Below are 27,295 nucleotides of genomic sequence, written 5' to 3'. Positions count from 1 at the left end.
GAAACATTAAGATGTCAAGCTATCTTCATTCCACATGAAAATAAGAGAGAATAAGCACAGATTATTATAAATACGTTCTTACCACAAATCCATGATCATTCATGTTTAGGATGAGATTTTGACCCATAACTGCAAGCCCAATGAGGCCTATGTCAGCTCTAGAAATAAAAATGCAGAAATTAAAATAATTTGAAAATCTACATAAACAGAATATGCAGTAGGGAAAAATTGCTTGCATTATTTATTTCCAAAGTAAATTTCGGTAACAAAGCCAATGCACTACAATAATACTCTAAAGCCAATGCACTACAATAATGAATTATATCACTCTTTCACATAGAATACAATATGGAAGAAAGTTTTTAAAATTCATTACATATAAAAAACAATATTTGACAGTAAATGTTATGACTTAAATTACAGTTATAAGGTATTTCTTGTGCCTTCATGGTGTAGTGGTCTGCACGCTCGGCGCGTATTTGAGAGATCCGTGATTCGATTCTCGGCGAGGGCAATAAATTCATTTTTCAACTTTCCTGATTTGAAATAACCTAATGTTTCTACCGTGGCGCCCGAACTAAAGTTGGTGAATGATGACTCTTCACCACCAGGATTTGGCGATTGGGTATCCTAATATACGGTATTTCTCCCGCCTTCTTAGCGTGCCTTTGTGGTGTAGTGGTCTGCACGCTCGGCGTATTCGAGATGTCCATGGTTCGATTCCCGGTGAGGGCATTGCTCATTTTTCCTCTTTCCTGCTTCAAAATAACCTAATGTCTCTTACACAGTCTTAAAAATAAAATTTGGAAATCTACTGAAAATATGAATGTCATTTCAGTTTACATTTTAGTTTTTAATTCCGAACTTTGTTTCTTCAAAATCCTGAATATTATATTTTAATTCTAATTCGCACAGTATTTGAAAACTTATCAAGATGGTTTTTAAACTGCCTTTTTATCACGTTCAAAATATTTCAAATACTTCTGGTGTGTTTTAAATAATCAGTACCCTAATTACTTTCAAGTGCAAAAATAAGCGGCAAAACAAACACGAAAGTGTCTGCAATAAATATAAGCAAATAAATTTAAACTAAACATTTAGTTTAAATTTATTTGCATATATTATTGCAGACACTTTCCAGATTTCATTGTCATTTCTGAAAGCAGTCTCAACTCTATTAACGTTACAATATTTAAAACGTAGATTATTACGACTTAAAAGCTGAAGAAAACAGAACTTTATCAGATGACAATAATAAAATTACTTTACGATTAACGAAAGAATTTGATGCCGCTTATTATAAATTGTTTAGAAACAATAAAAATACAGAAAAGACCAGGTTAATTAAAAATGATTTAGTATGGTAGAGAGGATGATACATATGGATACTGCATAGCAGAAGTACCGGCAACCAGGAAAAGAATTTAAACACTGATGTCTAAATTCCTCCATAGGGTTAATATACGATTGTCTAATATTAATCACATATTACGCCTGTCCTCTCATGAAATATCCAGCAATTCATTTCCACATAAACAGTTTAAAAAAATTACAACATAGTTTTCAAAGATTTCGCAGTAATTTTCCACTTCTTTATTATATTCCGGAGATGAGATGTCAAAAAGTCCTCCTAATCACATAGAAATAATGTAGAAAAATAATTAATTCTCCCGTACGATATTTAGTATTTAGATATGCAATGCTTTTCAACATAATTACCGCCAACCTCGTATCATTTTTGATAGGCAAAATCATTTGCTACTCATAAAATTTCGAAATTTTTTAAAAATTATCCATCTGTTTATCAATGTTCTGATAATGTCATTTCTGAAAGCAGTCTCAACTCTATTAACGGAGAGATTTCTATAAAGAAGAAATATAACTTTTATCTAGTCTTCATAGACAAGAAATTGTATAATAAAAAACTCATTATACTTTACGTAGCTAAAAACAAAAATTTCCGTACCTTTTATGAGCAAAATTCGTGGAGATATTCCAGATCTAATTATATGAACTGGGTATTTTTCGCATATCAACTCAGATTCACGAACAAATTTAGGAACCAGCTACAAAGCAAAATGCTGGTTATGCACATTAGCGATTAATAGTCCTGCTCTGAGTAATACAGCGTTTTTTTTAATTTAATAAGTAACTGCTCTTCTGAAAATATTTATCATGCGTATCCTAGTGAACTTTCATATCAAAATGCGGATTCCCTTCCAATCATTTAAAATATAATGATTATTTTAAAAATTAGAATTTTAATTTTATGAGAAAAGGGGGGGGAATATCTCTCATCCAACACCTACAGAATTGAGAGTGCTTTTATAAAATTTTCTACCTAATTGGGGAAAAAACTCTTTTATTAGTAGTATACGTCTAGAATCAATATTTAAGGAAATAAAAAGGAGAAGTCATTTGTTTCGAGCATCCTGTGTAGTGTTTCGCACAGAATTCAACTCCGTCACGAAATCAGGTTTGCTATTTCCTGAAAAGACATCACATTCATAGACGATTAAAAAAAAAAAAAAAATCAAGGACATACAATACGGATGAAAGGTACCATTATCTCAACGGAACTTCCCTTTTCTTTCCTCTTCACCGCGTAGATTAAAAAGTAAAAGTATATTACACGCAAAACCACTTTTTGAAGGCCAAAAAGCACAATGGGATACATTTGTTATGAGAATAAGATGGTATTTTTAATTTTTATTTACATTCACATACGATTAAGTAATAATATAGATATATGCAATAACTAATTGTGGAAAATTCGGGTAACATTTAAATTTACTAATTTTTATCAATTAAAAATATAATTTTTGGATATCAGTGCCACGTTTTAAAATATAAAGAAACAGGCATGAAACTACAATAGAAAAAAAAAGAGAGAATTTCAAATACACCTGGTTTTATTCAAATTTTTGCATATGTCGAAGAGGACTAAGAATGGGAAAATGTTGAAATGCAGCCAGCCTCATTCTGCTGGGAAAAAAAAAAAAAAAAAAAAAAAAAGAGGCCCCAATACAATTTATTTTTCACAAATTAACGAGTCACAGAAAACGATCCTGCAAACAAGTTACGACGAAAGAAAAGTAGTTTTCCAAAGAAGCCCTTAAAAAACGAAACTTTTTGGAATTAGTTTCATATTACAAGGTGATTATAATTAAACTGACGCTACTCTGCCTATGAAGAGTCCATTCTGGTTGACGTATTTTGTTGAAACTTGGATGTATTTGTTATAAGGATCACGGAAAAAAGAAATCTGCAATAAAACATAGTTCAAATAAATATCACCAAGTGAAAAGGTACAGCATAAAGAATAAGAAAAATAGGAAAAATAAAATTTTAATCACAGCATTTGTTCAATGAGTATTCCCTGTGCGTCAATTACATGTTCAAAGCCGTTATAACATGTTCAACAATAGCGAAGGATTTCTTGAGGAATTTGCAATGACAAGGCGTGTTATGTTTCCTTTCAATTCAGGCAGAGTCTATATGCTTTCTCCATGAATGCAATCTTTCTGGAATCACCACAACCAGAAGTCACAGGGATTCAAACACAGACAGCGACGAAGCAAGGCGTTCAGAAACATCGAAATTACTCGATCATCTCCAAAGTGGCATAAAGCAGGTCCTTCACTTATCAGCCAATATGGGATGCTGCACAATCTCGCATGAAGACAACACACTCATGAAAGACGAGGATGACTTAGTGTCGTAAAAGTTCGCAGTAACTGGTGTTCGTGACTGTACATCTTTCAAGATCTTGAGAAGTGCTCCGCTAAGAGAAAAAGGGGACCAAAAATGAATTCAGCAGTGAAACACCATACTGTCGCAGAATCAGAATGCACATGTACAACACTGAGATTTGCAGTACTCTATACGCGACAATTCTGATAGTCATTACTCCGTTAAGGGAAAAATGCTCCTCGTCTAACTACAATGTTCCAGAGCTCTGCACTATCAACGGTTATTCTCGGAAAAACCGGCAAGTGAAGACTATGTGTTGATGCGGTTTTGAAGGTGAAGTTTTGGGCATCATGTGGATCTACCAATACCAGTATTGAATTGCAACTGATTTATCGCGCTAGGGCGACGTTATCAGTTCTGTTGAAATACAGCCGTAACCAGCACATGATTATATGACATATCGGTGAAAACTGGTTCCCGAAAGACGGAAGTGATGTTGGGGTATCGAGAGAAGTACTATCAGTTGTTTACCATGATGGAGCTTTCTGCTGCGATGTTAGAACAGGGGCCTCGAGAGAGAATCTGGAACTGGTGGGGTTAAAGGTCACGTGAGCTGGTTCCATCAATGAGAAAGCGCTCATGGTGGTTGGTCATGAAAGGTTATGTGATACTGCAACAAGTCGACAATGAGAAACATGGCTTGCAGTTCAAAAGCAGGTAAAAAACAAAACGGGTACATAAAGAAATATGACAAAAATATAAAAGAATAAATGTGTGTGTTTATGGTAAAGGCTCGAGGGCTGTCCGCCTAAAGGGAGAGACGCCTTCGTGGAGGACTTTCTAAAGGAAACTGGCTCGTATACACGTTACACATGGGGAAAACCACGAAAACGCCCATGCAGCCAGCCCGTTCGCGGGATTCGAACCTCGGACCGAACTACCAGTGTTCAGCGATTTTACCACTCGGCCGCTGGTTGGCCTAAAAGAATAAATGAGTAATTATGCATTTGAGCTTCATAAAAATCCATTCTCATATTCATTTTCAGCGTTCAAAGGCGAGAAAAGTCATGTGATTGCGTGAGCCAATAAATAAGCTTTGCTGAGGAAGCTTAGCGAATGGCTGTCGCTGGTCATGTGATCAGGAAAGTTACCACTGCGTACAATAAGGCAGAGTCCTTAAAAATACCAAATGATCTGGAATCAAATGCGGTGATAAATACATGGAAATACAGGAACATTCGTAATGCAGTAATAGATAACAATGGAAAGAAAAGAAAACGAATTATATACAATAAATACAGAATTACATTTGAATCCTTTTAAGGACTGATTAAAGTTTGGAAGTCATGTGACATCAGCATTCAATGAATAGTCTTTGGAGTGATAAACTTAGCGAAAGGTAGTTGTACGTCATGTGTAGTAAAATTTTCACTGAGTTCAAACGATGTTTCAAAGGCCTTTCTAACGTAGCAGGAATAAGCATAAGTAGAATGTAAACACAATAATATAAGCGATGAGCTAAACACAAAAATATGAAAATTTACATGTATTTAAATGGAAGTGCAATGCCCTCGCCGGGACTCGAGCATCGGATCACTCGAATACGCGCCGAGTGTGCTGATCATTACACCACGAAGGCATTCATGTGGATCTTGAATGCATACAACTTTAAATAGCAGAACTTTCGTACCATAAATAAGGTTAGACAAATTACAAGACACCACTCGAACACTTATCAAAGAATATCGGGAAAAGGACACTGTCAACCACAGCAACACCTTTCAAGTTCATTTGAAATCTGTTTCCCTCCTCTTCCTGGCAGCACACTCAATTCTCCAGTCTCTTCAGATCTAGCAATCACCTTTTTCAAATCATTCTTCAACAAAAACCCTTCTCGCAGGCCTGCCGATATTCTCGCAGTGCGGCTAAACTATTACTGCAATTCTGATAAAATTACTCGAATAGTAAAGGTCGATATTTCTTCCTACAGGCACAATGAAGAATGATTTTACGGCATTGGCATTTTAAACAGTTTCTAATTTGCATAACGTCCTTTCTACATTGGATGCAAAGCGTCATCTATTAGTCGAAATTTGAAGTTATTTTCTGTTGAAGTATCCTTTCCCCTAGTGTCCATATAATGTACATACTATGCGTCGGGATCCCATTTGGGGGTCATGAAAATTTAAAGAGGAGTCGCAAGGTGGATAAAAATCCTAAAACATCTGAATTGGCGGTATATAACTGAGGGTCGACGTTCTGATTGGGATCGTATAAACTTTTATGGGGTCCAATTGCCATAAAGTTTGACTACCACTGGTATAAACCACAGCAGCGAACCTTGAAAAAAGGAAGCTTTTTTGCGAGAAAAGAGGGAGAAACAGAAATATTTTTCAAAGGAACTCCAAATTGACTTTACCACGCATTATAAAGTGCATTAAATTTGGTTGTAATTTTATGTGTCATGAAACTTACAACCAAATTAATTCACTTTATATTGTATGATTTAGGTTACTGAACTATTTGTAATTTAGTTCTGATGAAAAATGTATTAGTATTTAATTTGATACTTTAAACTGTATGTTCTTTCGCCATTTTAATTATTTAATTTTTTGAAACTTTTATTTATCGGAGAACTTTTAAATAACATGACAAAATTAATAATTAATGTACTTAGTAAGTATTTTTGTTAAAACTTAGTACACTTAGTAACGTACCATATACTGATGTAAACAAAATTAAATCAAATATTAATTGACCAAATGTTGCTTGAATCGTCATATAAAAATCTACAAATGATTACAGCATAGTAAGACAACTCAGGTCAAATTAAATTTAATAAGAGCAAAATCGATAAAATGTAATAAGAAAAAAATTACAATTCAAATGAAATAAAACTGAATAAGAAAAAATATTCTGAAAATCATTAGAAATGAGGGAATGTGTCTAATTTAAGTTCCATTAATTCAATGAATTTCATTTATTGCTCGGAAATATTTTCCTCAGTAAAGCCTAAAAATTAAAAAAAAAAAACGGGAGATTTGATATCTATCAGGACACTAAATGTTGACGTAACACAGGATGTGATGAAAAACCTGGAGCGTTCGCAACTACGATATACCAAGTTTCAACGGAATACGTCAAAAAGACCGGCTCTATAAAAGTCTGAATACAGTTTCTTTAGTTATAGCCACACTGCATTTAACAAACCATAGAAATAACCATGTATACACAATTTAGTTTCCCATTCCCAAATTGGGAAAATGAAGTGAGCATACTTCAAAATCTAGATATGGTAATAGTTATGAAACTGTGTTAAACTAAGTAGTGAGAAATACTAAGGCTACCGTATTAGGAAAAGAAAAGAGGTTGTAGATCTGTCAATCAAATCATTACACATAAAATTTCAAAGCTTGCTTGTCGGAGCAGCATACCGAGATTTGTCGTATATTCTCATATATACGAAAACCTAGAAATATGAGAATATTATGCTTGATTACTTACATTTTTCATCTAGCTCAGCTTTTCGCAGATAATAAAAATATCCGCAAAAACTACCTGCTTCTTTACGATAGCCATATTTTCTTCGGTCACTGCACAAAACAAACAAACACGGAAAATATTTTCCCATTTTTACTCAAAAACGAGAAAAAAAGAGAAAAACATTTAGTTTCGGTAAGCGAAAAAGGTACCCATTTTGAAGTGCAGTAAAACTATAGAGAGAGGTATATAACTGTATCATTGCAAACGAAAACATTTATGACTTTTACTTGACATTCGAAAAATAATATTTCTAGAAGATCAATAATGAGTTTATGTTGTTACAGTGACAATCTGTAACATACAACTCGCCGGAAAAAATGTCAGTCACACTTTATTTGAAACAAAACTGCAAGCTGAAAAGCATAATGCAACAAATAGGTTAAAAAACAAAATTACACTTTAATGACAGAGGGAATAGAATACGGGTACCACAAATTAAAACATAATTCAAGAAGAATAAATGTATACAATGAGGGATTAAGCATTATGGAATGAAAAATAAAAAGAAATAAACAAAAAATTTAAAACTTAAAATAAAGATGAGTCAATAAAGAAGAGGTGAAATCATTCTATTCCGACTGAAAGTAAGACTAAGAATTCAGGGCACCTGCTGCCCGAAAGAGGAAAAACTTCATAAATAAAAAATGCAAACACATTATCTTTGACGTGATAATGGGCGTCAACGACGTGAACCATATTCTATCACAGATAAAATTATCTCAAAATTAATTATCGAGATATTTAAGAATACAATTTAGAACTAGGGCAAGTGGACAACATAACGTCCTTTATGCATATTTGCTCAAATTTATAAATATAAATATTCTAATAAAACGAAATTATTCTTGTTATGTAACATTCTACCGATATACACTCTCCTGCCGCGTTTCAAATTTTCAAATTAGGAATTCAGTATGTATGGTAACTGGTAAAGAAAAATTCCTTTGCATAATTGCACATTTTAGCTGGGCTTACAAAGATCAGAGAACTGAGAAGGCAATAATGAAGCGAATATAATGCCATTATGCTCGGCAGACTTTGAACTAATAAGCATATTATGCAATGCTAATCCACATATGAAAAATGATATTTAACTGTGAATATATTAGCCGATAATTCACTCGAGAATTTCGAAACGAACAGCAATTTCCATGCATGGCTGATAGCGAAACGCACTGCAGAATCAGCAATTTCCGAAAACGGACACTTGGCAGAACTAGTTTAGAAACTGATAAACACTAAAAGAATCAAAACTGCATATCATACAAAGTGTAGGAAGCGGTTGCTTGAAAAGAAAATGAGAGTTTACCTAGAAAGCTAAAAAAATTAAGGACACTAAGAAAATGATATTAAGTCGAACAGCATTAATAACGTATAATTTACGAAAATTAATATCTTCTAATATTGAAAAATTACGAGTAACCTATTTTAAAAATAAAAATATTAAACCTCTTTTTCATTCAAAATATATATATAAAGAAAAAACTGTTTGTTTGTTCGCTAATAATTCAGTCAAATGTCTTTCTTTGTTCGTGTTTTTGATTTCTGATCAATTATGATCAAATTTTTGCCACATTTAATTGACTAAAACTGAATACAGGTGAAACATTGGATGAAATTTGAGCTTTTACGACCATTTAGAAAGACGAAAATCATTAAAAACTGCGTGCCGTTGTTGGTGATATAATGAGAGAGAATTAGCTTATTTTTCTATCGAAATTGTTTATGTGGGTTCCATATCGCATCAAACTGAAAAATGCATGATTAAATCAATGGTATTTTTTGTATCGTTATTAGAGAAGGATTACAGCGGTATCATTCTCTCTATTGTTAGATGCATTACTATCAATCTAACTTAAATGGCATCGGGTACTTCGCTAGTATTTAATAAAAACGAAAGGTATAAAGCGCATTTTTCTTCACGTGTTTTGTTTTATAATTTAATGTCAATCACAGAATTATAACTTTTGTTTTAACAGAATTTTATTTTCAATTAAAAATCAGGTACTGTAGATGAAAAAGCGGACACGGTTTGATGATTAAGTGATTGAAATAATTTTATATTACTTCAGAGAAAAGCACGTGGATACATTATACAGTCGTTATAAAGTGCATTATACAGTTGACTTGATAATGACTGTATACATTATACAATACAGTCATTATAAAGTCGTATGACAAAATCCATACAAAAATACTTTTCATTAAAAAAAGGAAGGTAGTGATAGGTGGCAAATATAAAATATTTCGTAAAGAGCGGACGGGCTATGTTTCAAATGCGCATTCTGAGGGGGGGGGGACATGTTCTGAGCTGGATTCAACATTACGTCCTTTACTGAGCAAAGCGGAAACAAAACATTATACAATACCGTGCTGACCTTATATAATGTATTTTATTTCTTAAATTCATATATTAAACGTAATATAATGCAGATGTATAAGTCCAATAGTTTTGGGGGGGAATGTATAGTAACATTAATTATCTTCTTCTCAGCAAACGGGTTGGCTGCATATGGCGTTTTTATAGTTTTCCGCATGTGTAACATAAATGCGAATCAGTTTATATTAGGAAAGTCCTCCTTAAATGCATTCCTTTTTTCTTAGAGCAGACAGCTATCGACTGCTTTGCCATAATCAAAATTAAACCACGCATTACTCATATAACAGGTGGTAACTGAAGACAATAAAGCATATAAGGGCTATAATCAGTATGTCTGCCGTCGACTGTTTTTTAAGGCATTTCTAGAGACATTCATTTGTAAAACATTTGATTTCATTTTTTATAACAGACTAGCAGCTTCGCTGCCAGCCTTCGTCTGGCTTTTAAATGTACCGGAAAAATGGCTGAAGGGAAGACCAAACGTTAAATTTACAAACCGCGTAGAATTTTATTCTGCAGAACAACTTCATAAAAAAAGTTATTACGTATACCAAAATTACAATGAAATAAGCAATATCCCTTAATACTTTTCAATATCTTAAAAACAGTGAAATGAGCAATAAATAACATAAAAGAACACACACACACACACACACACACACACACACAAAAAAAAAAAAAAAAAAAAATCTGAAAAGCAAAGTATAATTAATGATATTACATCTTATATTTCCAAGTGAAAAAATTACAATGAAATAAGCTATATCCCTTAATACAAATATTAATTATCCTAATAAAAAAATTAACCAACTTTCCGTTGAAGGAAAAAAATCACGCAAAACTTTTCAATATCTTACAAACAGGGAAATAAGCAAAAAATAACACGAAAGCAACTCAAAAAACATATAATTCCGCGCAGAATTTTACTCTGCAGAACAACTTTATCAAAAAAAATCAATAAAAATGTATTATTTAGATATAAAAATGACAATGAAATATGCCAATCTCTTAAAAACAGTGACATAAGAAATAGGATGAAAAATTGTTGCCAAACTCATATTTCTAAAAGAATGAAACTATTCAAAATGATGCGATTTCATCAAAAATCTATCAACAACAATAAGACAGGAAAATTGTTGCCAGAATCACATTTTTAAAGATGTGAGAAGACTTTTTTTACAAAAGGAATTTCGTAAAATAGCTAAGTGCCTACGTTTCATGATGATGTAAAAATGGAGTGTGTAAAGTTTCCCTTTCGTATAGCCCATTATGTCTCAAAATGACGCGGTTTCGTCCCAAAACATAAAATTAAAAAAATTCGAATTTCGAAAAAATCACTTTGAGGTGCACTGGCTCTTGTCTAGATGCACATATATACCAAATTTCGTAGCCGTGGGTCTATTAGCTTACGCGCAACGCGAACGGAAGACACACACACAGAGACAGACTCTTTCTTTTATTGTATGTAGAGAAGATGGAGAGCACAACAAAAACTTCTATACCAAGAAAATAAATCGCAGAACCCCCCTCCCCCAATTTCCGGACGCTTCCTATTTTGTCGCTGTTGATCTACCCATTGCTTTATTTTGCATAACATTAACTCTAGTAAATTTAGTTTTCATTCACTGGCTATGAGCATTAAACGCTTCTTACCTTTCTATGTCTCACCAGTGATCGAATAGTTAAGACAGCTGAATACTGGTAGTTCGATCTCAGTTCGAATCCAGGTGAACGGGTTGATTTTCGTGGCTTTCCAAGTAAAACATGAATTCGAGCTAGTTTTTCGTTAGAAAGTCCTCTACAAAGGCATTATTTCTCTTCGGTAGATTGGCAAACGGGCAAAGCACTCGAGGCTAAGTACAAGGAGAAGAAATATTATTTCCCTTTGAACTTTGACATTAGAAATGTGTACAAGCTTAGTCTTCTCATTTTCAAGCATATTATATCAAGTTACCAATTTACATAACGTGCTCATGTGTTATGTTTCTTAGTACACAGCAATTATTTGTGTGCTGCCTAATAAGTTTTTTTTTTTTTTTTTTCCCCTCAGCGAATACAATAATCAGGAAACAATTGACTATAAAAGGGTTCTCTCTGTCATTTTAACTCAAAAAATGCAGTAAGACAATCATAATAGGCATTTTGGACTATTTCAATTCATAATAAGCGTTTTCAGCGTAATATTTTTATCAAAAAGATAGACCCATTACAAGCAGTACGATTAAACCACGAAAGAGCAGTAATTTAAGCTCAAAATACAAAGTTCGAAATTACAAAAGGGTAACGGAATTGGAATGAGTATGCTGCATGTATAAGTTTTCGTGGCTTTCATCATGTGTAACGTAAATATCAAGGTTTGCTCTTCTTAGCCAGAAATCATTGACGTTAACCCCTTCGCGCCGACTGTCACGTCTACGTGCCAGCAACGAACACACTCGCCTACCGGCCGACACGCAGGCGTGCCAGAGCATTTTCCCGTTTACTACAGACTGTCACATATTTGTGCCAGTACCCTGGAACGTTTTAGAAACTATAATTTCTGCCACAAGATGGCACTGTATGTCCATATGGTTTCAGATACATGTACATTAGACCTTCTACTCGAAATGAGAGAAACATGACTCACATACACGTGTTTTTGATTATATAAACAAAAGGGGAACTAAATGTGTCCGAATGGCGTGATCTATGACGTCTCTTTAAATCGCATTTTATTCGCACGTGGTAGTTGTTTATTGTAAGTAGAAGTTTTATATGCGCTAAAGCGTTGAGTATTTCGGTTTGCAGTTCAGTTTTTAGAAAATAATTAGATCTTGTTAGACGTGATTCTTTCCGTTTTTACCGTTGCAATGTCGAAGCGTCGAAAATGTTTAACAGAGCATGAAATAGCAGAAATGATGCAAAATATTTCAGATATTGATTCTGAAATTCTGATATTGATTCTGAAACATTGAAAGATTAACTGAAACACATTTTCCAAAACTTTGTTCAGAAGAGACTGATAAGAAAATGAGACGACGATGCTTCGTTTGTTCACATTCCCGGAAAAATCCTCCAAAACGGCAAATGAGTTATTACGAGTGCAAGGAATGTAACGTAGGACTGTGTGTAGATCCCTGTTTTCAAATTTTTCATACGAAAAGAGAATTTTAACTAATATATTTAGTTTTCAGATGTATAATGTTAAAAGTCATAAAATGGTGAGTAATTAAAATAAAATGTGTAAAATATGCATTTAAACAGGAAATAAGGTAATTAAAGTATATATATATATATATATATATATATATATATATATATAAAGCATAAGCCGTTTAAATACTGTATAGAGCATTATTAAACAATGCGTTGATACTTCGGAAATTTCATGGATTTAGGCTTAGTAGCAAAAAAGCCCCCGGCCCTGGAGAGACGCTCGCGTAAGACTGCCGGCCTCAGCGATAAGCGCGCGTTTTCGCTATCCGGCTCGAAGGGGTTTTATAGCTCATCGTCTATTTCTAAGCAGTATCCTCTTTCCTCCGTTAAGTGAAGTGACGTCAGTGAACCGTTGAGAACAGCCAAAATTTGTCTGCCTACCAACCTTCGTAAATGCTAGCCAATTAAAAAGAAAATTCTCCATGAAGGCTTCCATTCTTTCAGAGCATTATAATCATTAGAAATTATTATCATTCATTTACAAAAGAGATATTTAAATTTCTTAAACTGTATAATTGTTTCCACGGTTGACATCCAATGTTCATTTGGTTTAGACGAAAATATTTTATTTAGTAATGATCTAGTACGATACGCACACAGTCAATAATTTGTTAAACATGTTCAAATAAAAAATTTACTTCCGACAAGATACAGAATTCGACTAAGTTTTTTTTTACATCATAGAAGGAAATGATAAGACAATAACTGCAACCTCTGAAAAGGAAGCAGTGCTAATGAAACTACCAGTGTTTAGCGGTTTTACTGCTCGGCCGCTGGTGGGCCAACAATGCTAATGCATCTATCTATATATTGTACGAAATTTTGCTAATTAATATATACTAACCTCTCATACTTTGTAAAATGATCTGTAAAGGAAAAAGAAGAAGCGCGATGAAATGTTACAGCAGAATACATTTTTATTTTAAATTAAAAAAAGGTATCTTAAATTAATTACATTTTGTTCCCTAAATAACTTTTTTACTATAAACAAGTTGCAAGATAATAATTTTCTATGCGTGGCTCACATGAATATTACAGTTACCACTTTTCTTAATATTATAATGACTACAAGCAAATAATTTACCTAGTTACTTAAGGAAAGCCATTACAGAAGTGTTTGAAAATTGGCTCACTCTTATGTTTACTCCCGCGAATTCACAATTCAGGGATCGTATGTTAAGAAGCTTTATCACACTGAGCAACATATGGAGAAATTTGCATAACGAAGTAACCTACGCTGATTCGAAATCCGGATTCTTAAAATACTCCTCCTTTCACCAATTTTAATTTGGGCAACTTTCCACAACGAAAAATTTTTCGGTGAGTAAGCAAAAGTTTCTTCTCTTCGTTGTTCAGTTCCATGAGCTGTCTGCTATAGTAAGACATAAGTCCTTTCATACGAGGCAACGATGGCCGCCTATTAGGTGCCTCCATAATAAAATGACCATCGCTTCTGCCCTTAGTATTCGCCAAAGCCTAAAATGGCTAGCGCCCGCGTTATATATATATAGGGGGAAGTAGAGCACATCATAAGGATTAAGAAATCTATAGGAACCCATAACCAGAAATGTCATTGTACACCGCCAGGGGGTGCTGAACAGAAGAGTGCAAGTGGAAAGTGAGGTTTGCCTCATCCGAGCGGTATGCACCATGCAAAGAGCATGGAACGCTATACAAACATGCACTTAGCACTTACAGACATGCACTTAGTGTATGGAATAACTAAGGGTAATGGACGAGCTGTTGCACGCATTTATCGAGAATGCTTCTGCGACAAACGTCAACCACAGTTTGTTTGCCCGTCTGCATCAAAATTTGTGCGACTACGGGTCATTAAGAAGTGGCAGGACAAGTGAGGGTAGGCTATGATAAGCTCTCTCGATTGTTAGGGAAGAAAGTGCGCTGGATACGATGGAGAGCAATCCAAGAACCAGCATACGTGATACTGCCTCTCAGTTAAGATTGTCTCGTACCAGTGTCTAGCGTGTCTTGAACGCCGAGTTTCCATGCCTTTCGTCTCCAAATTGTTCAATTACTGCTCCCCGATCCTGAACGTGTGCGTTTCACACAGTGGTTTCTGCATGAAAGTGATCGTGATGTAAATTTCACAGCTTCTGTGTTATTCATGAAGGATGCCACATTCAATAGGGATGGCGTATTCAATCACCACAATCAGCATTTATGGGTTCAAGAAAATCCCCACGGTGCGTGGTGCCACGCGGCAAAACAACACTTCAAAGTTAAAGTATGGGCGTGTTTGGCCGGCGACTGCCAAGTCGTGTCATACCTTTTACCATCCATGTTGTATGAATTATCTAATCTTTCTGAAGCAGGCTCTTCCCGGCTTGCTTGATGATGTTCCACCAAATGTGAGGCGCAACAATGTGGTTCCAACATGATGGGCGCCTGTTCATTTTGGACTGAATATTCGTAGCCATTTGAACAGATCATTCCCGCACTGATGGATTAGGTTGGTGGACCGGTTCCATGACTCCCACGCTCACCGGATTTATTAAGCCTTAATTTCATTTTGTGGGGAGCCATTAAAAGTGTCGTGTATCACGATCTTGTTGTCTCTGAAATGGATCTCGTGGCAAGACTCGCCTGTGCAGCTGCTACAATAAAAGAAACTTCGGCGTGTTTGAACATGTTCGGCAATCAATGTTTCGTCGGTGTCAGGCATGTCTGGCGTCTGATGCTGCAAACATCTGATGTAACATTCAAGCTGTCGTACACCATTTGTATTCATGTCCAATAAATGTTTCAAATTAATCGCTCTCTTGTTTTCTTTCCCATCTTCTACATCTGCTACCACTTACCCCTGATATTTCCGGGTATGGGTTCCTATGCAATTCTTAATCCTTATCATGTTACCTACCTTCCCCAGAAGTTGGTTTTACGATTTGCATATTATCCACCACCGGAACTTGGAGCCGAATGGTGAAAACTTCTCAGTAAGAGCCTGCGCGTCCATGTTCCTAAACCTTCGCCGCATTCTTTTAAGCAACTGCAGTCCTGTCCTACATTCTATATTGATTCTTTATACTTTATATTATTCCTAGCTTCTATATTGATTCTTTATGTTTCGTATTTGTTATTTCCTTCATGGATCTCTGCGGTTTCCAGTAGCAGAGAGTTTTAGGTATTATTTCCTTTCTTCTGAGGCCGAAAAGAATCTTTCGCGACAATATTTAGCCAAGCATTTTACCTATACAGAAAAATTTGCTTTTCGGATATCAGAAACCAAAAACTGTTACTGTGATTATGACCATGAACGCGATTTAGTTCACTGCATGCGGAAATTACTTTATAGCTTCGACTTACATAACTTTCAGTCACGATATGTGAACATGAAGAACTGAAGTATTTAGTGATATTTTTAAACGTCTGATAACTGATTATAGGACGATTTGCTGAATTCAAGCTTTTTCAATAAAATGAACATATATAATTTAAACGGAGCTGCATTGCTTGGTTAATTAATCTGAAACCGTTCTATTTGTTCACCGCTAAAATATGAAACGAAGGTATTCTGAGCATTAGAGGAATACAATATTTAAAATACCCACACACAGCAAATTATTTCTGAAGGACAAAAACATTAACAAATTACTTATAGATAAGCTAAGCCTTTACACTTGCTGTAGATTTTCCTCTCTTTATGAAGAAAATAAAATTTACATAATCAGCTGAAATGATTAAAGCTGAGTAAATGACGACTATTCTGCTTTCGAAGTGGATTTTTTAAACAAAAATGGCTGGTACTTAAAGCACGGAATAGCCGATATCTGCAAAGGAAAAAAACGCTGTAACAGATATATGTTATCCTACAAATATTGCTCTGTCAGTTAACGATAAACAAAACCGATAGTGAAACTGTCAATCAAAGCGGTTTTGGAGAGTACTCGAAAAATATATATTGTTACGGATTTTGTATTCAGTTAGCTATTTTTAGTACAACTGTAATTAAAATTATTTTATTTCCTCGTGCAATGCAGCGCGTGACGAGTTTTAGAGTAGACCGAAAAAGTAAAAATACAGGAGCATTTAATAAAATGTTTATCTCTGTAATTGCTATTTAATTTGAAAAACGTAATTGACTACTATATTAACTGTAACCGTCTACTCCTTTTTGCTTTCCAGAAATTACTAGAACTATCTCCCGTGGCCGATTTAAAAAGCTATAAAAGCCGAAGAGAAACATCTCAGTTTAGTTGTTTAGATATCTGTTGTTGTTGACTGTAACGAATTCGCGGTGATATCGAAGTATCTTCCTCTGCGCTTTGGATTGCTTTCTCTTTGATGTTTTAGTAGTTTATAAATTATAACTACTGCGTGATATTATGATACTGTACGAATATCCATGAGGAAAAATCCAGCATTTTGTTTTATTTCTTGTGATAAGAATGAATTTTATTATCTTTTTATCGACTTGTGCATTTCAATCTATTACAGACCCGTACGCACGCAACACTATATATATAAAACTTCCTGTCAAAAATTTAAAAAAAAAAAAAAAAAAAAAAAAATGTTTTTCGAGTATTCACAGATAAAGTTTTTTAAACATTAATAATTACATTCTTATGTATTACATAAGTAAACATAACGTGAATAATGAACAACAATATGAACAAACATATGAATAATCTCGAAGTGCATTACATTAGACGGTTAAGGAAAAAAGTATGATAAAGTAATGCATTTTTCAAACCTCAAAGTACATTCTTTAGATAGGAAAACAAATTTTATTTGTAAAGGCCTCGTGCATTTCATGAGAATCGAAAAACGAGCTACTGAAGAAAGGAAACTTTTTGATTTGTCTGTCCATATACGGGGAAAATTTTACCTGAAATCGACGCCCAGTTACCTAAGAGGTATTAATTTCTCAACATGAATATTCCCCCCCCCCAAAAAAAAAAACTATTTTTTAAAGAAAATGCTATTTAATAACTACTTTAACTTACTAACAATTATCAAAGCGGATTTCAATGTAAATTTAAAAATTAAAATAATCTCAAATATGTTTTGCAGTTAGTGTTACGTATTAGGAGTTAATACACATATACTGTAACAGATACTTTATTGAGAAGTTCCGACTACTCTTCATTTCAAATTAAAACATTAACTTAATAGTTAACAATATTTTTTAACTAAATCACAGACAGATTCATGGGGAATAAGGGTCTTTCAGTTCCAAGCGGCGTTCAAATGATGATTATTATTTAAAAAGTTGTACACATTTATGGACTCTTAGGATGAGGAGCCTCATTTCATAAATCTGATAATGAGTTAAGTAATTTCGTGAAGTTTATTTAACATTAGTAATTGTTCCTGCCATCAAGCCTAATATCAGTATTGTTTTTCTTTAGCGGCGGAGCGACAAGATCGCTGAACATCGGTAGCTAGATCCAAGTTCAAATCCCGACGAATGGGCTACCTGCACGTGGGGTTTTGTGTTTTCCAGAGATGTTATATGAATACGAGTTAGTTTCCCCTTAAAACTTCACGAAATTACTTTAAATTACTTAAAAATTCCTCCACAAAAGCATTCCCCCCTCACAGGTAGAACCATCGCGTTGCTTTGCATTAATCAATTAACAACTTCATTTTAAACCCATACTTTCTTAACAAAAATTCATTAGGAATTTTTATAAACTTGCAAGATTACATTTTGTATAATTATACAAGACTTACGAACAACTAAAAAGAAATTAACTTTTTTAGTCCTTTCCAAGAAGAAATTCTTAAGTACAAGAAAAAAGTTTTCAACATTCACTATCGCTTAGATTAAACTAGCCTCAACTAAATATTTGATCCATTCACAATTCTCTCAGCATGCAAATATACCATTCTTCACACCGAAAAACATTAAATGACTTCTCAGCAGAAATTGTTTGCCCACCATATTTCATACTAAATGCAACCAGCAAAAGAGATGTAATATGATTAGATATTTTAAAACAGACATTTCCTTTCCAAAAACTTTCGAGACTGACTGTATTAACAAGTACTAGAAAAAACTTAAGATGGTTTTTAATGCTTCAGATGTTCTACGTAGTCTGTGTCCACTTGAGTACAATGCACAGAATATTCATCCAACCTACGAAACTAACCTTGTTTGGAATGGTATTCAATTTGCCCGTCACTCTGTCTTGTACTTCGGTTACGTATTAATAGCGTTGACCCTTCATGAGAAGTTTGATTTTCGGAAAATTACTTTTTTAAAATTGAGGCGTCGAGTGACTTTTTTTGAAGTTAGAAGAATATGGAGGATGGTTAAGAAATGGCGCACGTTTTTTCGCTCCAGTACTATAACCCCAGCCGTGTGAGTGGGCGCACTGTCGTCCAAAAAGAAGATATCCCTCTCCTTCCATCGTTCCGGACGAACCCAATGAATCCTCTTGAACAACCGATCCATGACACCCGGAAATTGCATTTATATTTTATCCTATTTATGATTACTAGTTATGATTGTATACCAGGAAGAAAAGCCTGTTCTCGGAAATTTTCTGACAGAAGGTGTATTACACAGTCTTAAATCCTCTGTTTTCTGAATTCACTTACTTGCGGGTTTTATTCTTCTAATCCTTACCATTTAATTATAGAAGTTTACTTTTGAGAGATATATTTTTCTCAAATATTCATTCGAAAGACGGCATTATTCACGCCCCCCCCAAAAAAAATTAAATCGCCTCTTTAACAAGAATGCATAATTAGCACGCTCATTTTAATTATTGAAGGGTAAAATGTAAATTACTCAAATTCTCACATTACCAAGAAAATAATTCATCATGCATTCAGGACGCGTTTAAAGGATTTGTGCGCATACACCTTTCCGACCCAAATTCCTGGTATGACAATCGGATAGTTTTTCGACTACATAGCATCCGTGGAGTGCTAAATGAAATTAACGATCACTGCCACCTGCTCAATGAACTGCCAACATTGCATCAGCAATGCCAGTTTCCAGGCCAGGGATCACAAAACCACGATTTTGCAATTTCTAGTACAGTCATGTGGCACTAATTAAATATAACTTAATATATGCTGCACGGTTCTTTTTACTAAACTTCTACACAAACCAACACTGCTGAACGTAGCAAACAAAACAAATAAATACAATAAAATGAAAAAGAGAAGGAGGTGTAAAAACAACATTAACGCCATGAACTGTATACCAGAGTTCAATTACATAACTCATAAATGCAAGCGTGCTTCACCGATAAAAATCAACATAGAAAGTTTTCTTTTAACATTTTTCTAGAAAGATTTTTTTTTAACATTAAGTAAATTCAGGGATTAAGTTGGCTTGAATTTTCCGTAACGGTAACAACGCATACAATTAGCATCAAATAAAAGGTTCTTTTATTTCTCAATAAAAAAAATTCAGTTCTGTGCAGAAAATTATCGTATAATTTAAGTCAAATTTAGTATTCTGGGATTCTAGTCTAAATTTTGAAGATAATTCTTTTTTACATATACCAGGACTTTTATGACTCCGAAATATTTGCCGAAAACTCAGTACAGGATAAAACAACTCATTTTAGCGACCTTTAATAAAATAACATGAACCTTATAATGAAACCTGGCGGCCAGTAAATGAGCCCACCTAATGGGGCTTTCATGACTAACTAACATTCAGAGTTCATTACAATACTCTTGTGTTACGTGTTGACACAGCTTTCTAATTTTTATTTATTTCCGAGTCTCCCTCTTTCTCGGATATCTTTTACATTGAAAAATATGTATTTACCGCCCAATATTGAAATACTTTTTCCTGGGGGGGAGGAGGGAAAGAAAATATATATTATATTTTAAATTTTCGCAAAACAGGGATAAACAGACGAAGCAAGCTAAACATCACACCAGCGTCAACCAAAGAGAAAGAAAAGTTACCAATAAACAAGGAAACAACTCTCCTTAGGAGACCGGGAAACAGACTGAATACGTTGAATGGTTAATCACTAGCTGATGATTGAGTACCTGGACTGAGAGAAGATTACTACAGCGATCGTGAACCCATGATACGCTGTCATAAGGTGAGATATGCGAACAAATTCTCGATAACACGCATCACACATTTTTTCAATTCTGACACGCCGAATTCAAAAGGTCCGCCATTACTGGATTCCTGGAAGCTCCCCGGCGAGCTAAAGAGATGGAGATTTTGCCTGCCGAGAGCAGGTAAGATGAATGTCATCATGGCCCGTTTTTGTTGTCTCTGAATGTGTCACCACTCGTAAATTTATTAATATTTTTTAAGATGTGTAAATTACAGTTTATGTCTGTATCTATGCGTTGTGATATAAATACTAATTACAAACGTAAATACGACAAAATGATAAAATTGGAAGTGTATTGGTGTTTCACAGCTCCAAACAATATTTATTAAAAATAATGAATAATATTAAATTGTTTTAAAATTGAATTCTTAGATTTTTAATCCGAACTTAATGGTTAGTTAGCATTTTAATTTTTAAAGCTTTAGAGTCTTTTTAAAATTCTTAAACTACAGCATTATTATGCATACTGATCATCTGACAGCACATGGAAATACTAATTCAGAAGTCAAACAACAAAAATCAGCGTTATATTTACAAAAACTTAGATGCATGGAAATATCACTCAAAAACTGTATATTTGTCTAAATTTGATACTTGGAAATTTTCAGGGTTAACCGGCACCCATTTACACCTTACACGTACAGGAAGTAAATGAAGCCGACAAACATGTACCGAGGCGCGCAGATAGCAGACTTAGTCATGTGTATCTAACAGTCTGTGACAGACCGCTAATTAGACGGTGAGTAACAAGCCTCTGTAAAATTGTGTATAACTAGTGACATACTTTTGTTCAATGAAATAAAGTAAAAGTTTTCCAAGGTCGGGTGATCGTAGCATGGTCGCACGATTGCAGCGGAGTGCTCAAATAAGATTATTTTATCGACTTTTAAAGAGGCGTCTTTGTTCGCTATTTCTAAATCCTTTCCCTTCAAGACTCATAACAATGGAACATACTCTTTCTTCACAATATTCTGCATTCCCATAAACGTAATAAAATGATTGTGCCCATCTAGAAGTACAAAAAAGAAATTTTTTTACAAAGGGAAGTTTCATAATAGCAACTTGTTAAAAAATGTAATGCATTGAAAACTCACAGATGTTTGCCACTTAGACTGTGAAATGGCTGCATGCTTTTTACACAACGTTCTCCCTCTGGAGAAATCTTAATCAGATGAATATTGATACAGTTCAGTCACAACTACTTTCTTTAGTCATTAATTTTCATATCTGTAGGTAGAAAGCAGAAAGTGAAAATTTTCTGATATTTCCAGAAAAATTAATAAGATAATACTGTTAGAAATTAGAAATATTTATCAGAAGCGTAAAATTTGAGAACAAGAAATTGAGATGCCCCATGTCTGATACAATCTAAAATTGCATTTCGTTTCGAATTCACAGAAATAATCTATAAAAAGTCTTCCGCCTCTCCTTCTATAATTAATCGCAGAAGCATCGAGTAATATTCAGTTTGCAGTACGAAGAAGCTCAAAAGATAATTTTCACATGGAATAAATAGAAGTTTTTTTTGGGGGGGGGGTGAGAAATCTTTTAATATGCTTTCTATAAAATTTTTAAAGCATTATACGCTATTATTCAAATTCATGTGTCTGCAATATCTTCCAAACCCTGAAAATGCTTGCATATTTAAATAAAATGCTGAAAATTTCATAAGATTAAAACAGAAACTTCATAGTTTTAACGGTTAATTGCCCCATAAAAGTTTAGAAGATTTCTAGAGTTATCAATCATCTGCAGGTAGACACGAATATAAAGAACGGTTACCATTATTTAACAGAGTAACTACCTCAAAGTTAGTCATTAAATAATTATTCATTTCATATTTTTTTACGGAAAGAGACATTGAGGACCGGGAACCGATTTGTAAATCTGTAGTAGTCTCGGAGCAAACCTCATATGAAGCCTTTCTTTCAGCATAACTCACATGCACTTTTGTTCTCTTTTGAATAACTCAGTATATAAAACAAAATGTATTTTAATTTGCTCCTAAAGGTTTTCTTTTTAACTTAATTATTTCTCCTTCTATTAAAAAAAAAGGGGGAAATATACATATAACAAATCTTTCCTGAGTACGTCATTTCAAAATTTCTTTAATATGATTCTTATACGAGTCTAAAAATGCCCATGACTTCGAAAGTGAAACTGAAGTTTGTTGCCAAATAGTAATGAAAAATTTCCAAACAAAACTTTTAACGTAGAGAAACTATAAATTCCGTAGTATATAGATACACTGCATTATACCACATAACTTTCATGCTTCATTATCTTATGATAATGAAGCATGAAATAATAATAATGTAATAATGAAACTTAATAATGTAATAATGAACTTTTACGTCATACTCTAAAAGTTCATTATTACATTATTAAGTACTACACCAGACATTAAAGTTCTGTTAAGAACTGCTAAAATATGTCGGTGATAATGCCTTTTAGTACATCATTTAGCGTGGAATGCGAATTCATTGATAGAAATAAACATAGTAGAAACAACATACAAAATTTTTATGTCGTTTTAAAATTACGATATGTATGTCATTACCAAAATGATAACATTGGAAGCTCATTTCGTCAAATTCTTTTTTTTCAAATATTCAGCTTTGAAAGTCGGTGCAGGTTACGTGTTCCATTAGAACCTGCGTAAATCAAGTTTTACCGGTGAAAGCTTGAAATTGATTTCGAACTTAGATGCAATTTGCATTCTCTACCTGTACTAAGAAGTATGCATTATTCGAACATCCAATCCGCAACAAAGCGAATGCTGAATATTTGAAAAAAAAAAAAAAAAAGAATTTGACGAAATGAGCTTCCAAATGTTATCATTTTGGTAATGACATACATATCGTAATTTTAAAACGACATAAAAATTTTGTATGTTGTTTCTACTATGTTTATTTCTATCAATGAATTCGCATTCCACGCTAAATGGTGTACTAAAAGGCATTATCACCGACATATTTTAGCAGTTCTTAACAGATAAAGTAATGATTTTAAAGGAGTGCCGTCATATTATCTTTTTTTCTGAAGGGTCTGTAATTGCAGCATCCGCTACACCGGTATTTATTTGATAGCGCAAGTCGCAATAGCGACGGGCACTCCGGTCGCACGAGGCCTTTTAATCAATTTCTGGATTAAAAGAAACAGTAAATATACACCATGTCTTAAGATGGGGGAGGGCTAAGTGTTGAAGAATTGGGCTTTCAACTGGCATGAGGTAAATTAACATCCAACTTCGAAACATTTTCATTGATTTTGAAAATGATCCTTAGAAAAGCTACAATTTAAAATATATATATATATATATACATATATATATATGTATGTAAAATATAAAAAACACGATGGGCTTTGCTCTATGGGAACAAGCAACCTCTAATTAACTTTCCGCAATTTCAGGATCTTCCCCCCTAGACCAGTACTTTCGGGAACATTCGAGCATATTACATAACCGCTCCAATAAATAGAGAACTCGCGCTATTTTGCGTCGAAGACCGCTTTTTGCCTCTACTGCTGTTAAGACCTATGCTGCTGCTCTCATCTGCCTCCCTTTGTTCGAATACTATATGACGCAGTGAATGTAAAGTTAATCTTATTTAGTAAAGAATGATGATCTGCCTTTTGAATTGAATAAACATATGGAGCTATAAATTTAAATCCTTCTATGTCGTCATTCGATACCGCCTCACACTCAGCCACAACAATGTCCAGAATTCTGATGTGACCAGATTGCCAAGCTTCACTTATGTGCCCGACTGTCAAACTATTACAACAAAGTCGACAGGATCTCCACCTGTGCCACATCCATCACTTTTGCTTGTGCTTTCCTCTTGGCCAGACGCCTTTCTCCAATCATGTGTGTGCTGGTACATTCGCTTCTATGACAATAATATCAAAATTTTAAATGTTCTTTAATAGGCAAGAATAGAGTGCCAAGTGAACTGTGGCCACAAAATGGGAATTTAAATAAATAAAAGGAATTTAATCCGGCTCGACTGCTTATTCTTCAAAATGAATGGACGCTCTAAGCATCAAGTATCTACGCAATCAGTATTTTTGTGCATTTACATCTAAGTGTTCTTATTTCAGTGCTTCCAAAATTGTTCTGTTATTACATTCTTCGGCAAGTTCTAATTATGAAGAAATCTACATGTGTTTGCTAAGCTACGTTCACAGTGAATCATGGGAAAAGTTCTGTTTCACCGAAGATTTTAATGCAAGTTTGTGCCGCATTCTCAATCAAATCATTCATGTCGTGTCATCGAATCACAGTTTCATTACATATATATATAAAGACTGTGCCATTATTGTATAAGATGACTAGGTCGAAAGTAAGTTCGAAAGAAAGGTCGAAAGCAACGGATTGACGGTGGTTCACGGCATTATAACTTGAAGACTTTACTGCGTAGTTAGAAAGATGACACTCGAAGAACACACATAACGGTAAACTCCACGAATAATTTTATTCCTTGTGTAATGCAATCATCACTGTGGGTGTGCATGCAGAAGAGTATTAAAATGATTTTTTTAATTAAAAAATTAATGTAAAATTATTAGAAAAATATTAAAATCATGTACTGTATTAAAATTATTTTTTGATTTAAAAAATTAAAATCAAAATTTTTCTGACGAAGAAAAAATATTGACAAGCTACATAATGATACAAGGATAACAGATTTAGTACTTCTTGTTTATTTATTCGACCATTTAAATATTCTCAATGAAGTGTTGCAAGGAAAGGATAAACTTATCATTTAGATGCATACATTTGTTAAAGCTGTTAAAGTTACATTGCAAATATGGGAAACACAACTAACATAAAAAACTTTTCGCACATTTTCTCTGTCTCAAATCCTTCCTTATAACGCAAGTGAAAAACCTCAAGAATACGTAAGAAAAATAGCATTATTAGACAAGAATTTTAAAGCAGATTTAAGGAATTTAATGATTTGGAGTGCGACTTTAAATTATTTCATTACCATTAAAAGCGGACACGAATAACGCACGAGAAAAATCTACAAACGGAATTAATTAATTTACAACGTGATATGAATCTTATTTGAAGATACAAACATGATTAACTTTTATTCGTACTTATCAAATGATAATTATCCTTGGTTGCGAATTTTTGCATTAAGAGTAATTGCTTTGCTTTGGAGTTCATTTTTATGTGAACAGTATTTTTTGCAATTGAAAATTAATATTTTAGGAAAAATAGGCTTGTTTTCAAACGCAAGGGAAAAACCTTGAAAGCTCCTGGTCGTTCGCCAGGATTTTAACCCAAGTTGAACAATCAGTGCTTAAGTCTTATCACTCGGCCGGAACTATACTCTTGAAAGACTGTTAAATCTTAATAATTAATATTTAACAGTTATTAATCAATTAATAATAATTATTTAATTAAATAAAAATTATTATTCATTGAAATTATTAATAATTAAATATTAAAGTAATTAAATAATTACAATTAAATAAAATGTAAAGAGATAAACTAAAATTTAATAAGCGATTTTTAATATAGTTTTATTGGAAGAATATAATTTTCGAGATCAAATTTCTACTAAAATTGTTCCCCAGTTACATAAAAGAAGTGCCGAAGCCTTCTTATTTAGGGCTCCGGTAAGAATTTTAGAATTATGATTTATCCAAAAAACTACGAAGTATCGGTGCCGGTTTCCGGCGCAATTTTAAGCTCTGCATAAAATACTCTTTAAAAGCAGGCTTTCAGTCAAAAATTTTTTAAAGCACGATACATGACAATTATTTGCCTAAGCTTTGTCGCTAGTTGAGAGGAGAAGCGTAGGTTATGTTTTATGTAATTTCCTGTGCTTATTTCATAAAGTGCGATATTTTTAAAATACGTGCATGAGATGCCCTATGACTTCTGAGGTGCTGTAGGAAAGTAAAACAAGAAACATTTCCGTTCCTAAATTCTCAACTGTCAAATGTTACTGACAAGTTCACTGTCATTTGAAATTTAAACCACGTTTGAGAGGAAACGGAATACGGCTGAATATTGACTTACACAGGTTCTGGTTGCCATTTTCTGGATCGCTGACACGCGTTGCCCATTTCGGAGTGTCAGTATTCCAAGAGATCACAGCCCACATACACTCACAGGACACTGTCTAATTTCGATCTTCTTTTTACGGCCACCGAACTTCGACTGCTAGACAATTGCGCAAAAACGGTAAAAGTTCGCTTGAACTCCCAGTTATAACGCAAGCACCGGTTGCTTAGCATATTGAGAAACCTTTCGCTCACTTCTCCGCTGACCTCAATATAGCAGGTGTACAAATTAAAAGTCAAAACCAGTTTTCTTGGGGGTTTTTCGTCAACCTACAAGCATTCGCATTTTCCTTTCGTTTCGCATTCATAAAATTTAGAACACGAAAGGGCTGCGCTC

The 27,295-nt window shown here is 34.0% G+C and overlaps 1 protein-coding gene across 3 annotated transcripts in view; it reads right to left on the bottom strand.

The window, feature by feature from the left end:
- Pgd (phosphogluconate dehydrogenase) overlaps positions 1 to 27,295 on the bottom strand; it is an 81,580-nt gene that overhangs the window by 37,780 nt on the left and 16,505 nt on the right. The window contains exons 1-2 of one of the 3 annotated variants that reach the window (XM_085821854.1): positions 26,915 to 27,073; positions 83 to 158 (exon numbers count right to left, since the gene is read on the bottom strand). In XM_085821854.1, the coding sequence (XP_085677980.1) occupies positions 83 to 158; positions 26,915 to 26,961 (123 nt within the window). In that variant the 5' untranslated portion in view covers positions 26,962 to 27,073. Of the gene's footprint in view, positions 1 to 82; positions 159 to 21,968; positions 22,019 to 26,914; positions 27,074 to 27,295 lie in introns of those variants that run through there. The other 2 variants (XM_085821856.1, XM_035365085.2) reach the window with 2 other exon arrangements.

This window comes from Stegodyphus dumicola, chromosome 8 (assembly GCF_044657685.1).
Source record: "Stegodyphus dumicola isolate Sdum_Otavi_A_Nest chromosome 8, ASM4465768v1".
Lineage (NCBI taxonomy): Eukaryota > Metazoa > Arthropoda > Arachnida > Araneae > Eresidae > Stegodyphus > Stegodyphus dumicola.
The sequence above is the reverse complement of the archived record's forward strand: the minus strand, read 5'-3'. Positions and strand labels throughout refer to the sequence as shown.